General features: G+C 41.2%; 1 protein-coding gene and 1 long non-coding RNA gene across 2 annotated transcripts in view; one reads left to right on the forward strand and one right to left on the reverse strand.

The window, feature by feature from the left end:
- Positions 1-7,627, reverse strand: part of LOC129823856 (CREB-regulated transcription coactivator 1-like) — a 72,943-nt gene extending 65,316 nt beyond the window's left edge. The window contains exon 1 of the mRNA XM_055882902.1: positions 7,447-7,627. Coding sequence (XP_055738877.1) covers positions 7,447-7,572 — 126 coding nt within the window. The 5' untranslated portion in view covers positions 7,573-7,627. The remainder of the gene's footprint in view (positions 1-7,446) is intronic.
- A 2,394-nt stretch (positions 7,628-10,021) lies between these two features.
- On the forward strand, positions 10,022-13,645 carry LOC129823858 (uncharacterized). The gene is made up of 3 exons (XR_008754697.1): positions 10,022-10,107; positions 10,456-10,778; positions 11,108-13,645. It is a non-coding gene; the product is annotated as an uncharacterized LOC129823858 (long non-coding RNA).
- The last annotated feature ends 1,768 nt before the right edge of the window (positions 13,646-15,413 follow it).

Raw genomic sequence — 15,413 nt, forward strand, 5'->3', positions numbered from 1 at the left:
ATTGAACTCTACCCTGTATTATTATATCTGATTAATAATGTTAATTCATAAGGAAGGGATTATGTAGCATGAACAAGGAGTAATTAAAACATAATAAACACCATTCCAACTTAGTTGGAGGTGTATGTGCTGTGGGTTATTAAGTAAGCAAAAAGGATCGTTAACCTATGGTTGAACCAACTCAACTTAGCCCTGGGATGTTTAGATAAGGCAGCGAGTGACTCCCTAGGTCTTCCATTATCTTGAGCTGTCTGCTAAAGTGGTAATAAATTATGGTGAAACTTCAGGAGTTAATCTAGTTATATTGTGTGTCATGTGTGTGCACTGGTGAGTTGGAATGAACTTTTGAACCTGTTTTGTCTTGGTTGAGAGGAGGAGCTTCATTCTGTGACCAATGATGTCATATTTTGTATATAAACTGTTGTTCGTGGTTCAATGGGAGCGCGCTCCGAGAATAAATACTATTATCTAATTTTAATAAGACTGGTCCCTGTCTATTTTATGCTAATAAGAATCTTACAAATTCTTAGAAACAGAGTGATTTTAATTAATGAGCACATAAAGGAATTATGAAATTCCCCTAACAGTAGGATAGTCAGTTTTACGAGGGTAAGTTTGGCGGCATGAGTGAAGGATGCTTTGTTGCGAAATAGGAATCAAATTCTAGATTTATTTTTGGATTGGAGATGCTTAATGTGAGTCTGGACGGAGAGTTTACAGTCTAACCAGACACTTAGGTATTTGTAGTTGTCCACATGTCCTAGGTCAGAACCGGCCAGAGTAGTGATGCTATTCGGGTGGGAGGGTGCGGGCAGCAATCGGTTGAAGAGCATGCACTTAGTTTAACTAGCATTTAAAAGCAGTTGGAGGCCACGGAAGGAGTATGGCGTCAACTCGCTTGGAGGTTTGTTAGCACAGTGTCCAAAGGGCCAGATGTATACAGAATGGTGTCATCTGCATAGAGGTGGATCAGAGAATCACCCGCACCAAGAGCGACATCGTTGATATATACAGAGAAAAGAGTCGGCCCGAGAATTGAACCCTGTGGCACCCCCATAGAGACTGCCAGAGGTCTGGACAACAGGCCCTCTGATTTGACACACTGAACTCTGTCTGAGTAGTAGTTGGTGAACCAGGCGAGGCAGTCATTTGAGAAACCAAGGCTATTGAGTCTGCCGATAAGAATACAGTGATTGACAGAGTCGAAAGCCTTTGCCAGGTCGATGAAGACGGCTGCACAGTAATGTCTTTTATCGATGGCAGTTATGATATCGTTTAGGACCTTGAGCGTGGCTGAGGTGCACCCATGACCAGCTCGGAAACCAGATTGCATAGTGGAGAAGGTACGGTCGGATTCGAAATGGTCGGTGATCTGTTTATTAACTTGGCTTTCTAAGATTTTAGAACGGCAGGGCAGGATGGATATAGGTCTATAACAGTTTGGGTCTCGAGTGTCTCCCCCTTTGAAGAGGGGGATGACCACGGCAGCTTTCCAATCTTTGGGGATCTCAGACGATACGAAAGAGAGATTGAATCGGCAAGTAATAGAGGTTGCAAAAATTACTGTGGAATGTTTTAGAAAGAGAGGGTCCAGATTGTCTAGCCCAGCTGATTTGTAGGGATCCAGACTTTGCAGCTCTTTCAGAACATCAGCTGTCTGTATTTGGGTGAAGGAGAAGCGGGGGGGGGGGGGGGGTTGGGCAAGTTGCTGCAGGGGGTGGTGATGAGATGTTGGGTAGGGGTAGCCAGGTGGAAAGCATGGCCAGCCGTGGAAAAATGCTTATTGAAATTATCGATTATTGTAGATTTATCAGTGGTGACAGTGTTTCTTATCGTCAGTGCAGTGGGCAGCTGGGAGGGGGTGCTCTTATTCTCCATGGACTTTACAGTGTCCCAAAACCTTTTGGAATTAGTGCTACAGGATGCAAATTTCTGTTTGAAAAAGCTAGCCTTAGCTTTCCTAACTGCCTGTGTATACTGGTTCCTGACTTCCCTGAAAAGTTGCATATCGCGGTGGCTATTCGATACAACAGAACGCCACAGAATGTTTTTGTGCTGGTCAAGGGCAGTCAAGTCTGGGGTGAACCAAGGGCTATATCTGTTCTTAGTTCTACATTTTTTGAATGGGGCATGCTTTTTTAAGATTGAGAGGAAAGCACTTTTGAAGAGCAACCAGGCATCCTCTACTGACGGGATGAGGCCAATATCCTTCCAGGATACCCGGGCCAAGGCAATTAGAAAGGCCTGCTCGCTGAAGCGTTTTAGGGAGCGTTTGACAGTGATGAGGGGTGGTCATTTGACCGCGGACCCAGTACGCACGCAGGCAATGAGGCAGTGAACGCTGAGATCCTGATTGAAGACAGTAGAGGTGTATTTGGAGGGCAAGTTTGTTAGGATGATATCTATGAGGGTGCCCGTGTTTACAGATTTGGGGTTGTACATGGTAGGTTCATTGATAATTTGTGTGAGATTGAGGGCATCTAGCTTAGATTGTAGGACGGCCGGGGTGTTAAGCATGAAGATAGATGGGGGGCGATCAATTCACATATGGTGTCCAGGGCATAACTGGCGGCCGAGGGGGGTCTATATCAAGCGGCAACGGTGAGAGACTTGTTTCTGAAAAGGTGGATTTTTAAAAGTAGAAGCTCGAATTGTTTGGGCACAGACCTGGATAGTAAGACAGAACTCTGCAGGCTCTCTCTTCAGTAGCTTGCAACTCCGCCCCCTTTGGCAGTTCTATCTTGGCGGAAAATGTTATAGTTAGGGATGGAAATTTCAGGATTTTTGGTGGCCTTCCTAAGCCAGGATTCAGACACGGCTAGGACATCCGGGTTGGCGGAGTGTGCTAAAGCAGTGAATAAAACAAACTTAGGGAGGAGGCTTCTAATGTTAACATGCATAAAACCAATGCTTTTACGGTTACGGAAGTCAACAAATAAGAGCGCCTGGGAAATGGGAGTGATGCTGGGGACTGCAGGGTTTACCTCTACATCACCAGAGGAACAGAGGAGGAGTAGGATAAGGGTAAAGCTAAAGGCTATAAGAACTGGTCGTCTAGTGCATTTGGAACAGAGAGTAAAAGGAGCAGGTTTCTGGACGGCAATGTACAAACAAGGGTATGGTAGGACGTGAGTACAGTGGAGGTAAACCTAGGCATTGAGTGACGATGAGAGAGGTTTTGTCTCTAGAGGCACCATTTAAGCCAGGTGCGGTCACTGCATGTGTGGGGGGTGGAACATAAGGGCTAGCTAAGGAATATTGAGCAGGGCTGGCCGGGGCTAGCAGCAGGCTAGCAGATGGGCCTCAGGGGAACGTCGCAACGGGAGAGCCAAATCTAAGGGTAGAGTTCAAAAATTAAAGCCCCTTGGGTGCTCCCATAGTTACATTAGAAGTGCCCATCCAAGAAGGCTCAAGGTCATCAGCCACAGATAATTTTATGTCAAATCACGTTATATCTACAGTAGCTTTGATTGGACTGATCGTTTCAACATCATACTTTGGGGGTAGAAGCTGTTACGAAGTCTTTTGGACCTAGACTTCACACTCCGTACCGCTTGCCGGGCAGAAGCAGAGAACAGTCTATGGTTAGGGTGGCTGGAGTCTTTTTACACTGCTGCTACTCTTTGTTTATTATCTATGCATAGTCACTTTAACTCTACCTACATGTACATATTAACTCTTACCTCGACTAACCGGTGCCCCCGCACATTGACTCTGTACCGGTACCCCCTGTATATAGCCTTGCTATTGTTATTTTACTGCTGCTCTTTAATTATTTGTTATTTTTATTATATTTTTTTTTACTTAACACTTTTTTCTTAACTGCATTGTTGGTTAAGGGCTTGTAAGTAAGCATTTCACTAAGGTCGGCACATGTGAAAAATACAATTTGATTAGAAATCCTTTTTAATCCTTGTCATACGAAGAGAAATTATAGATAAACTTATCGGTGCTCATCGGCCATAAACATTACACAACAAGTTGGAAATCGCAAATTCAACAATGAGTGGTTTTCATGGAATTGGTGGCTAACTGCAAGCAGTGCAAAGAAATCAAAGAGTCAATCACCACCTTCCGGAGACACCTGAAACCCCACCTCTTCAAGGAATACCTAGGATAAAGCAATCCTTCTGCCCCCCCCCCCCCCTTAAAAGTTTTAGATGCACTATTGTAAAGTGGCCGTTCCACTGGATGTCATTAGGTGAATGCACCAATTTGTAAGTCGCTCTGGATAAGAGCGTCTGCTAAATGACTTAAATGTAAATGTAATGAAATCACTAGCCTGCTATTCAGTGGAGTGGCTGTGTGGTCCCAAGTCTTGGTTTAAGGGTCTCTTTTCCAAGCTTCAAATGATAAACATGCTGCCAATCCAGCATAATTTCTGGCACGCTCAAAACAACTGTTAACTTGGAACTGGGAAATCTGACTTCAGTGAGTTCAAGACAATTGGGAACTTGGGAAAACACGAGCTCAGACTGGGAAAATACGTTTTGAACGGTCATCCAACTCAGAATTGTAAGTCGGGAACTCTGGCCTCTTTCTAGAGCTATGACCTGAAGATCACTGGCATCATCATGATTCAAACTTGTCCCCCCCCCCCCCCCCCCGAGTTCCCAATTGTCTTGAAAGCACCATATATCAGGAGAATGCCAGACTTTGATGACAAAATTTGCCCACGAAGGACCGCCGCACCACCTTCCTGTTCAAGAGAGCACAGCACAATGAGGTGAGTCCAAAAATGTCTTGCATGCTACTGCATAAATTATGTAATATGCCAGGGAGATATGTATACTGTAGCTAAGAAAGTAATACTAAGTGTATGTTGTAGAGGTCGACCGATTAATCGGAATGGCCGATTAATTAGGCCCGATTTCAAGTTTTCATAACAATCGGAAATCGTTAATTTTGGATGCCGATTTTGTCGATACTTAAATAAAGGTGTACATTTTTTTTTTTAACTAGGCAAGTCAGTTAAGAACACATTCTTATTTTCAATGACGGCCTAGGAACGGTGGGTTAACTGCCTTGTTCAGGGGCAGAACGACAGATTTTTACCTTGTAAGCTCAGGGATTCAATCTTGCAACCTTACGGTTAACTAATCCAACGCTCTAACCACCTGCCTCACGAGGAGCCCGCATGTTACGCGAATGCAGTAAGAAGCCAAGGTAAGTTGCTAGCTAGCATTAAACTTATCTTATAAAAATCAATCAATCCTAATCACTAGTTATAACTACACATGGTTGATGACATTACTAGTTTATCTAGCGTGTCCTGCGTTGCATATAATCGATGCGGTGCGCATTCGCGAAAAAGGACTGTCGTTGCTCCAACGTGTACCTAACCATAAACATCAATGCCTTTCTTAAAATCAATACACAGAAGTATATATTTTTAAACCTGCATATTTAGCTAAAAGAAATCCAGGTTAGCAGGCAATATTAACCAAGTGAAATTGTGTCACTTCTCTTGCGTTCATTGCACGCAGAGTCAGGGTATATGCAACAGTTTGGGCCGCCTGGCTCATTGCGAACTAATTTGCCTGAATTTTACGTAATTATGACATAACATTGAAGGTTGTGCAATGTAACAGGAATATTTAGACTGATGGATGCCACCCGTTAGATAAAATACGGAACGGTTCCGTATTTCACTGAAAGAATAAATGTTTGGTTTTCGAGATAATAGTTTCCGGATTCGACCATATTAAGGACCTAAGGCTCGTATTTCTGTGTGTTATTATGTTATAATTAAGTCTATGATTTGATAGAGCAGTCTGACTGAGCGATGGTGGGCACCAGTAGGCTCGTAAGCATTCATTCAAACAGAACTTTTGTGCGTTTTGCCAGCAGCTCTGCTGTTTATGAATTCAAGCCTATCAACTCCCGAGATTAGGCTGGTGTAACCGATGTGAAATGGCTAGCTAGTTAGCGGGGTGCGCGCTAATAGCGTTTCAAATGTCACTCGCTCTGAGACTTGGAGTAGTTGTTCCCCTCCCTCTGCATAGGTAATGCTGCTTCGAGGGTGGCTGTTGTCGATGTGTTCCTGGTTCGAGCCCAGGTAGGAGCGAGGAGAGAGAAGGAAGCTATACTGTTACACTGGCAATACTAAAGTGCCTATAAGAACATCCAATAGTCAAAGGTATATGAAATACAAATGGTATAGAGAGAAATAGTCCTATAATAACTACAACCTAAAACTTCTTACCTGGGAATATTGAAGACTCATGTTAAAAGGAACCACCATCATATGTTCTCATGTTCTGAGCAAGGAACTTAAACTTTAGCTTTCTTACATGGCACATATTGCACTTTTACTTTCTTCTCCAACACTTTGTTTTTTTATAGAAAAAATAAAGGGCTGTTTTAGCCTCAATAAATAGATAAAGATTTGTAGTAGAGTAATTGCCTGTATAGATTTTGTTTTATTTGATTTTTAAAAAAGCATGCGACTACTGGACTTGAATTGTTTTTAGAATGCAAGACTTGGATTTGATTTGAGACTTGGACCTTGTGATTTGAGACTTTCTTGTGACTCAAATAGTGACTTGGTCCCAGCTCTGGTAATAATTCAGAAAATAAATTATTCTTGCAAATCTTATTTAATGTATTCAAATTACAAATTTGCAACCGTTAGTTAAAAAATGCACACATCATGATGATACAAGCTTGTCTAATTAAATTACACATTTGAAAATCGTACTTGCAACCACATATCTCAATGTGCGACCACGAAATTCAAAATACTAACTTCTGTCATTATTTTCCCATACCAGTCCATTAGAAACTATTTAAAATGCGCCGGTTCTGCTAGCAACGTTTCTCAAATGCACCCATGCTATTTTGTCGGGAAATGTAACTACAGCTGAGACTACTGACATGACATTGATGCAGACCAATATTTTGCTGCGGCATGCGCTTTACCATCAACATAATCTGTGCGGGGTTGACTCGTGTCAATCAAATATCAAAGTTACTCTACTTGTCTGCTCAGTCTCACGACTGGGTTTTCCACCTGATTATTAGGCTATATGTCTTTGTTGATCTATATACTAAAAATACTGCTGTCCCAAATGCTTCAATGCATAGAAATTGCTGTTCATCTCACGCTTCTTCCTCGCCTAGAGTGCAGGCAGAAAAACCAAAGCTCTATTTTGATGCGCACTGTCAAACACGCATGCACGCCCCATATTTGCACTGGAGCAGCTATAATACTGTGCAACTTTTGAAGACGATTGGCCTCGGGATTCCTCTCCATTTGAGAATAACTAACTACACGAATATGATAGTAAGGAGACTGGTTTCCATTCATGCAAATCATATTTGCTGGCATATGGGGCTGTTTGTTATTGTTTACCTCCCTGGCCAAACTACGTGCCATCGCACATATTACTACATTTGACAGGTCGCGAGCAATCACAGCAAATAGCTAAAAACAGACACGCTTACCCTCGCTGCTCGGGTCATACTCAAATCTTTCATCACTTCCTCGAATGCTGCTGTCTCTTCTGCCTGTTTCTGATTATGTAAAGCGATTTTCTCGCTAAATTTCCGCGGATTATTCGATGTCGCCATGTTTCGCTTTTCTCCTCCGCTTTCCCTCAAGAGACGTTGCGTGCCCACGTCCTTGCGCGTAGGCGTAGTTAAGGCGCACATCTGGAACGCCCACATTTCCCAAATTTTTCACCAGGGATGGGTAAAAAAAAGTGATAGGTAATTTCCCCCCTCATTGTTGCTTAAACATTTTATCCACTGTCCACTTGCGGATAATCTAAAATCAATGATAATTTTTATAAATGATCCTCTATTGAACATGTTGGCAAGGTTCTTCTTATTTTGAATGCCTTGTTTAGCCACTAAACCCACTGTACTGTACATGGCGTAACAATACCACACAAATGAGTGTGCTTTTAGAATTCTCACTGGGAATTAAATGCATAAACCACTGTCAACCACATCAGTCACTAACATGCTAAAAGTACCAATACTGGCAAAAAAAATTGAATGGTTTTCTTTTTCCCACAGACACACAAGGGTAAAGAGCTACAGGCACAGTCCAAGCACAATGAAACAATATGCTGTTTCACCCACTATTCAGAGTAGTGGAAATAAATTGGCTGTAAAGTAACCAAGGAAACCATTGAAGAGGGTATACCAGGGCAATGGGTGTGTGGGATTATGTTGTTATTGCCAGCTAAGCCCTGAAAAAAACCCTTGAAGTTGAGCCTCAGTGAAAAGGCTATAGGTAGCATGGATAAAATGACATCTTAGCAGATTTCTGTGTCCTGCTCCTCAGATATTGTTTACATTAATCTAGTTACATAAACACATAAACAGCTACAGCAGGCTTCCCTGTACATAGAGACATGTAATCACAAAAATAACTAAAATGATTCCATAGTTTATCAATTTAATTTAAATAGAGAGAACTTTGTCCCCGACCCTAACGTTTTGTGGGATTGAGATATTCATGGTAACTCATGCTCAAGGCAGTAACTGACAGCAGGGGGAGATATATCTAAAGAGCAAATTGGTTTCACTACTCTGTTGTGCTTCTGTTGTCTTAATTGTATGGACAGTCCGTCTAATGTGGTGCCCAGATTTGCTTTCACATTGTTGCTATTTAATGATTTCTGTGGTAAACATGTTAAATTGGGAATAGATAACAGCATGTGGTAGAAAACCCTGTTGTCTTCTATTGTTATGAATCTGGCGAGAGACCAGTTTGTTCGTCCAGATTGATATGTCTGTCATCTGTTTTGTGTATGACAGACACCTGCTAAGATACTGAATTTGCATGTCACACAGCCTTACTGGAAATATTTTTCTGAAAACTGATGAAGCTGTGTTTGTGGTGTATACTTCCTTTGCAAGGCTTCTCCAATGCCACTTGTTATGGTCAGCAGGAAATACAGTGCATTCGGAAAGTATTCAGACCCCTTGACTTTTTCCACATTTTGTTATGTTACAGCTTTATTCTAAAATTGATAAACTCATAAATCTACACACAATAACTGTCACGCCCTGACCATAGTTTGCTTTGCATGTTTTATGTTTTGGTTGGTTAGGGTGTGATCTGTGTGGGCATTCTATGTTGTATGTCTGGTTTGTATATTTCTATGTGTTTGGCCTGATATGAAACAGGCACAAAACAGGCTCCCTAAATATGGTTCCCAATCAGAGACAACGCAAAACACCTGTCTCTGATTGAGAACCATATTTAGGGAGCCTGTTTTGTATTGTGGGTTGTGGGTTATTGTCTAGGTTATGTTGCATGTTAGCACATTGTTTATATAGCGGTCACCTTCGTGTTATTTGTTTTGTAAGTTTGTTTAAGTGTTCTTCATTAAAGATAGAAGAATGTATTCAAACCACGCTGCGCTTTGGTCCGTTTCTTACGACGTTCGTGACAATAACCTATAATGACAAAGCAAAAACAGGTTTTCAGCAGGATTTTTTTTTGTGGGTTTGTGATAAAAGATATTTTTTCAAATTCACATTATAAAACCTCTCTGCCAATACACATTATAGTTAGGTTCATATGAACAGCCAAGCATTTTATTCCTAAATCTACTGAGATGTGGTAGCCTACCACTGCAGTATGCAGAAAGTTCTCATTGTGAAAAGAAGATACATTACAATGTATCACATGAAATTGAAGTAAGCCTAGCAGCTATAATATCATTTCACAGAAATAATTTACTGGTGGAAATTACATACAATTTTGTAGGCTATGGACATAAAAACTTATGTCAAATGTGTTCTGGATAGGTGTGATTCAAAATATAATTGCACACTGACTCACTGCTTATCAGTTCATATGAGTGAGTTAAACTATACTATAAAACAATTGCTGTTTGAACAGTGAACAATTCAGCAATCATGTACAGTAAAGAAATGAAAGTCCCAAACTTGTGTCTTCCGTGAAGTGTGTTCTATTTTCTCTATGAGGTAATGAGGCTTTAACAGGAAATCTTGATGTGACTTTCATTTTTGCTAAGTTCCACTTTTTCACCGTAGAAAAAAGGGAACTTCGAAGTTCAGTCAACAACTTCATCGTCTCTCGCTCATAGACCAACTGGACCACTCTGTTCTTCTCACCAAGGCCTGGTAAAACACATTTTTATTGGTTCTGACCTACGGATCTTCTGTATTTCATGGGTGCTATCTGGGGGCTATTCAAACAATACTGGAATCTGGAAAATGTTCTTAGGATATACATTGGATTAATATATTTCTTATTAATTAATTTGTTGTTGATTTCAATTTTAATGAATCGTTTATTTAGCTCATAGGTTATTGAGATTATTTTGCAATGATGACCTGGGTTTGGTTAGTTTAGTTAATGACATAATTTATTGGATGCCTTAAATACCAGACTGTTTATGCATAGTAGGCTGCCCTTCATTTCAACACCCCAAACTGCTGTCATCCAATAATGCATTTTTTCATTCACAGGTCATGATGTCTAATACAACTTGTCTCCCTGCAAACTCTACCACAGACTGCCTAGACCCAGCTTCTTTTAGTTTTTCTGTGGGATATGCTGTGGGTCTTCCTCTGTTCTTCATAGTTCTGGTAGGAGTGATTGCGCTGATCTATACCAAGCGCAGTAAATTGGGGAATATGTGGCAGTTAGATCAACTCAAGAGCACAGAGGTCAACACACGTCAGCTTGAGGGTTCCCAATACACGGCCATGGTCAGACCACCACCCACTGATCATAGCCCTATCTACGAGAACTTCACTGACTCCAACAAGACAACCATCAACATGAACAGGTAGGCTACATGAGGATGATTAGTTTGGGTTGAAATGTTCGAACAAAGTGCACTGGAAGTTGAAAGTTGATTAGGTCATTATATTGACGAAAATCAGAGTTTGTCTTTGCCTTTTGCAAACTGTTCATTTCCAAGATTTCATGCCTCTTATTTTCACATTTGAATTGTATTAATCCTAATGTGTATCAATGACTCAACAATGGACTTTTTACAGAGTTGACAAATGTTGACCACACAACAGTGAGCACACATAGGCCATGTTTGTTGTGGTGTAACTGTGCGGGGTAGCATGTTCTGATGTTGGCCCATCTGTCTACCTGTCTCTCCAGGTCACCCGTTGAACCTGAGGACATATATCTGCAGTGTGATTTACCCGATGATGCAATTTACGGCAACGACATGTCCTGTAGCCTGGCCATACTGCCTCCTGACACTGAAGAGGAAGATATTTATATAATGCCAGACGTTCTATAGTTACAGCCATAAAGATGACCCTATTCAAATCCAAACGGAGTCATATTTTTGTTGGACAGGAAGAGGAATCAAAGGAGCCAATATGTTCTGGTGGCTTTTATGTTTTATCCACCTCTGAAGGAAACTTGGCCATATTGACAAAAACATTTGTCATAATTAGATTTTTTTGCTTTGTTTGACAAAAGTATGTTATTGTACATATTTTAGTAAGTGCCTGCTAGGTTCAGTACAGTGCAACAACTTTTTGGGGCAAATTTAAATATAAGTAGCAGTTTAGCCCAAAATGTAAAAAAAACATTTTTACAGTGAACTTTTTCACTCTGTAGTTAGGGAGAAGTCAAAATAGACCCAATTGTTACCCGGAGGGGCGTGTTGCCTAAAAGATTGGCTGTGCTGTGGGTAATTAGGAGTTTTTTACTCCTTTGGTCTAGGCAAGTATTTATGAGTCCTCACTGTCCGAGACCGGGTCAAGACCGAGTCCAAATGTATCAGACACCGAGACACTCAATATGTGGTCTGGAGACAGTACTCGAGACCGGTCAACAAGACTGCTGTACAGTGCCTTCAGAAAGTATTCACACCCCTTGACTTTTTCCACATTGTGTTGTGTTACAGCCTGAATTTAAAATGGATGTAGACTTTTTATCATTGGCCTACACACAATATCCCATAATGGGGGGGAAGAAGCCTTTGACTCGCCTCCTGAAGTGGCAGTGTCAGCTTCCATTCAGTCCAGTGTTGCCATTTTGTGTTTTTTTTGCCAAATTTTGCAACTTTGAAAACAATGTTGCAGGTGGCAGATTTTTGGCGGTACTTCTAAATTGCACCGTGACCGCCATGGCATTTCTCTTAAAAATATATACATATATAGACAGAGCACTTTGTGACCACTTTTTAACAGTTGTAGGTAGGCTATTTAGATTGGTCATTATGGAGGCACACTTTTTCCATAAGACATATATTAACATGCTAGAACAGCAACAAAGCATTGGAAAACGACTTTAGGCGCTCTAGAGCTGTTTAGATAAGTTTGTTCAGAGGTGGTTTAAAGTAAACTGCATTCTTATGTCGACTTTTTTCATGGATAACCATATCAAGCGAAGGGTTTTACTCATGCTCAGTTCCAGGGTCTGGAGCACTGCGCAAGTGGAAATTTGAAATGGAAGTTAATGGAACACCCTCGCATGCTTCTGTTATGGGAAGAAGTCCACATTGAAAATTACATTCAATGTGGAGAATGATAGGCTACATTTGCATCTGTTGACCATCAAGGACACTGTTCATTTCTATTCTATTTTAGGCTACTGTAGCCTTCCACTTGAAACAATAAATATGTTGAAATGACTATATCACTGGAGTCATTGCAAATCAATTTGTGTCACTTATGTAGCCTACCTGGAGCAAATGTATCATTCTCCATATTTAATGTCAGTTTCATTGTGGACTTTTCCCTGAAATTTTATGTTGGCATGTTGGCCTATCGTGGGCTATAGACTACCTGCATTTATCTCAGTTAACCACGGCAAACCACGTCAATATTCCTTCTTAATACACTCAATAACGTTATGGAAAAAGTGTTTATTGGATAAATGTGGCAAGTCCTCTTTTGCTGCAAAAAATTATTTGGGCTAGTTTTCAGGCCTTGTGGGTGGGTTTTCCGAGATCACTGTGCTAGAAATTTTAGTCAGACCTGGCAACCCTGATTTAGTCAGGGCATAAAACCACTTCGCTAGGCCAAATATATACACTCCTTTCTCGGAACATTAATATCTTAACAGCCTTATCTATTATAGACATGTTTGCACACTGGTGAACCTTCGGTGTGTGACAGGTTTGTGATTCTGAAAGGACAGCAACCGTAATACCAGTGCTCTCATGTAGGAGACTGCACTTTTTGTAAAAACAAAAAGGTCCAGTGGTGTAGTGGAGGGTATACGCAGGTATAAACCCAACACATTCTCACACTCAATTCATGCAAATATGTACAAATAGAATTTCAGCAGATTTTGTGTGTTATTGTGTGGCTTAATTTGTGTGAAAAGACACACATTTTTGTGCGACTTCATTCATAGGAAAATACATTTTTGGGGGACAAACTTAGGAACAATCTTTTGAAAGTTATTAGAGCAATGCATGATGGTGTTGTTCTACACTGCCTTTTTTTGTGTCCCACATTTATTAATATAAAAAACAAATGTGTTAACAACAAAATCTTGTTAATCAACCAGGTTGTCACCTAAATAACTCTAATATAATAGTAGCCTTGTTGTTTTTTTATTTGTATTAATGCCAATGCTGTTTTCTATGCTTGTTTTCACATAATTCTTTGGAATACTTGTGCTATGTCGGATTTTATGAGGGTCGCCAAATTGGAGTAAAAAGCTTTATTTGTCTGTTTTTGTTTTGTGGTATCAATGAAGGTATTTGATTGTGTTTTCTCAGCGGGCATTGCGTACAGTATACTCACTTCTTAATCCCTACTGATTCGTATCGAAGTAGTGTAGTGGAGGTATACGACTTATCAATTATGTAGTACAACAGGGAAACCATGCACAAAGTAGACTACACAATCACAAAGCACGTGAAATATGCTCGCCACACACATAACCTAGTTTCAGCTGAATATCCTCTGCAGGCAGCAAGAGTGTGCAGCTCTCAGCTGGTTTTGGCATGGAGCAGCTCACAGAAGAATGACATCGGTAGCCGGTAGGGTAGGAAAAACGTTTCAACTTATGATATCCATCAGTAAATGCTAACTAGGGCAACAATGGGTATGCAAACCAGGTATTGAAAAAGTTTAGTCCAAAGTGTTGGCTGTTTGTGATGCTCAATTGTCATCAAGTACTGTTTGCATCAGTGGCGTAGACATGGACGGGCCTGGGTGGACAGCGGGTGGGGAGCCGGGCCCTGACAGGCCCACCCAATCAGATTGATGTGGTTTAAGCATTGTTGTGGACTTAGACCATCAAATTTGTGTATTTTTTTTATTTAAAAAAAAAGTGATATTTTGAGAGTGAAAATCTGAAAAAATCTATAGGAAAACTCAAAGGACGAGGAGGCTACAATTCCCCATCTTGTTGATGTGCATAACTGAGGGAGAGAGTCTACCTTTTCATGGTTGTTACATCAATAAGACTGTAAAGTTCCCATATGTAAGAGAACTTCCGTGGTGTTTACATAGTATCAGAAACACATTCTGGTCTATTTTGTGGCTTTTGGCGAATGCGTTCTAATGATCTAAAGTCGTGCTGTTGCTACTGCCTGTAAACACACAGTCCAGTTCAAAGTGAATGATGGCAGGTCCTACTGCCTGTAAACACACAGTCCAGTTCAAAGTGAATGATGGCAGGTCCTACTGCCTGTAAACACACAGTCCAGTTCAAAGTGAATGATGGCAGGTCCTACTGCCTGTAAACACACAGTCCAGTTCAAAGTGAATGATGGCAGGTCCTACTGCCTGTAAACACACAGTCCAGTTCAAAGTGAATGATGGCAGGTCCTACTGCCTGTAAACACACAGTCCAGTTCAAAGTGAATGATGGCAGGTCCTACTGCCTGTAAACACACAGTCCAGTTCAAAGTGAATGATGGCAGGTCCTACTGCCTGTAAACACACAGTCCAGTTCAAAGTGAATGATGGCAGGTCCTACTGCCTGTAAACACACAGTCCAGTTCAAAGTGAATGATGGCAGGTCCTACTGCCTGTAAACACACAGTCCAGTTCAAAGTGAATGATGGCAGGTCCTACTGCCTGTAAACACACAGTCCAGTTCAAAGTGAATGATGGCAGGTCCTACTGCCTGTAAACACACAGTTCAGTTCAAAGTGAATGATGGCAGGTCCTACTGCCTGTAAACACACAGTCCAATTCAAAGTGAATGATGGCAGGTCCTACTGCCTGTAAACACACAGTCCAGTTCAAAGTGAATGATGGCAGGTCCTACTGCCTGTAAACACACAGTCCAGTTCAAATTGAATGATAGCAGGCCCGTGTGGCAAATGGCTTGTTTGTATAAAGGCCTACTGTAGCTCTGATCGGCTATAGCACACCGGTCTGTGAAGACTTCGGTCCTGGACAAGACAGATGTTTTTATTCGGTTTTATTTACTGTAGTGTAACGGCCACTTTCGCATGGCCGCTTTCCCACTCTATATTGCTAGA

This window comes from Salvelinus fontinalis, chromosome 26 (genome assembly GCF_029448725.1).
Source record: "Salvelinus fontinalis isolate EN_2023a chromosome 26, ASM2944872v1, whole genome shotgun sequence".
Classification (NCBI taxonomy): domain Eukaryota; kingdom Metazoa; phylum Chordata; class Actinopteri; order Salmoniformes; family Salmonidae; genus Salvelinus; species Salvelinus fontinalis.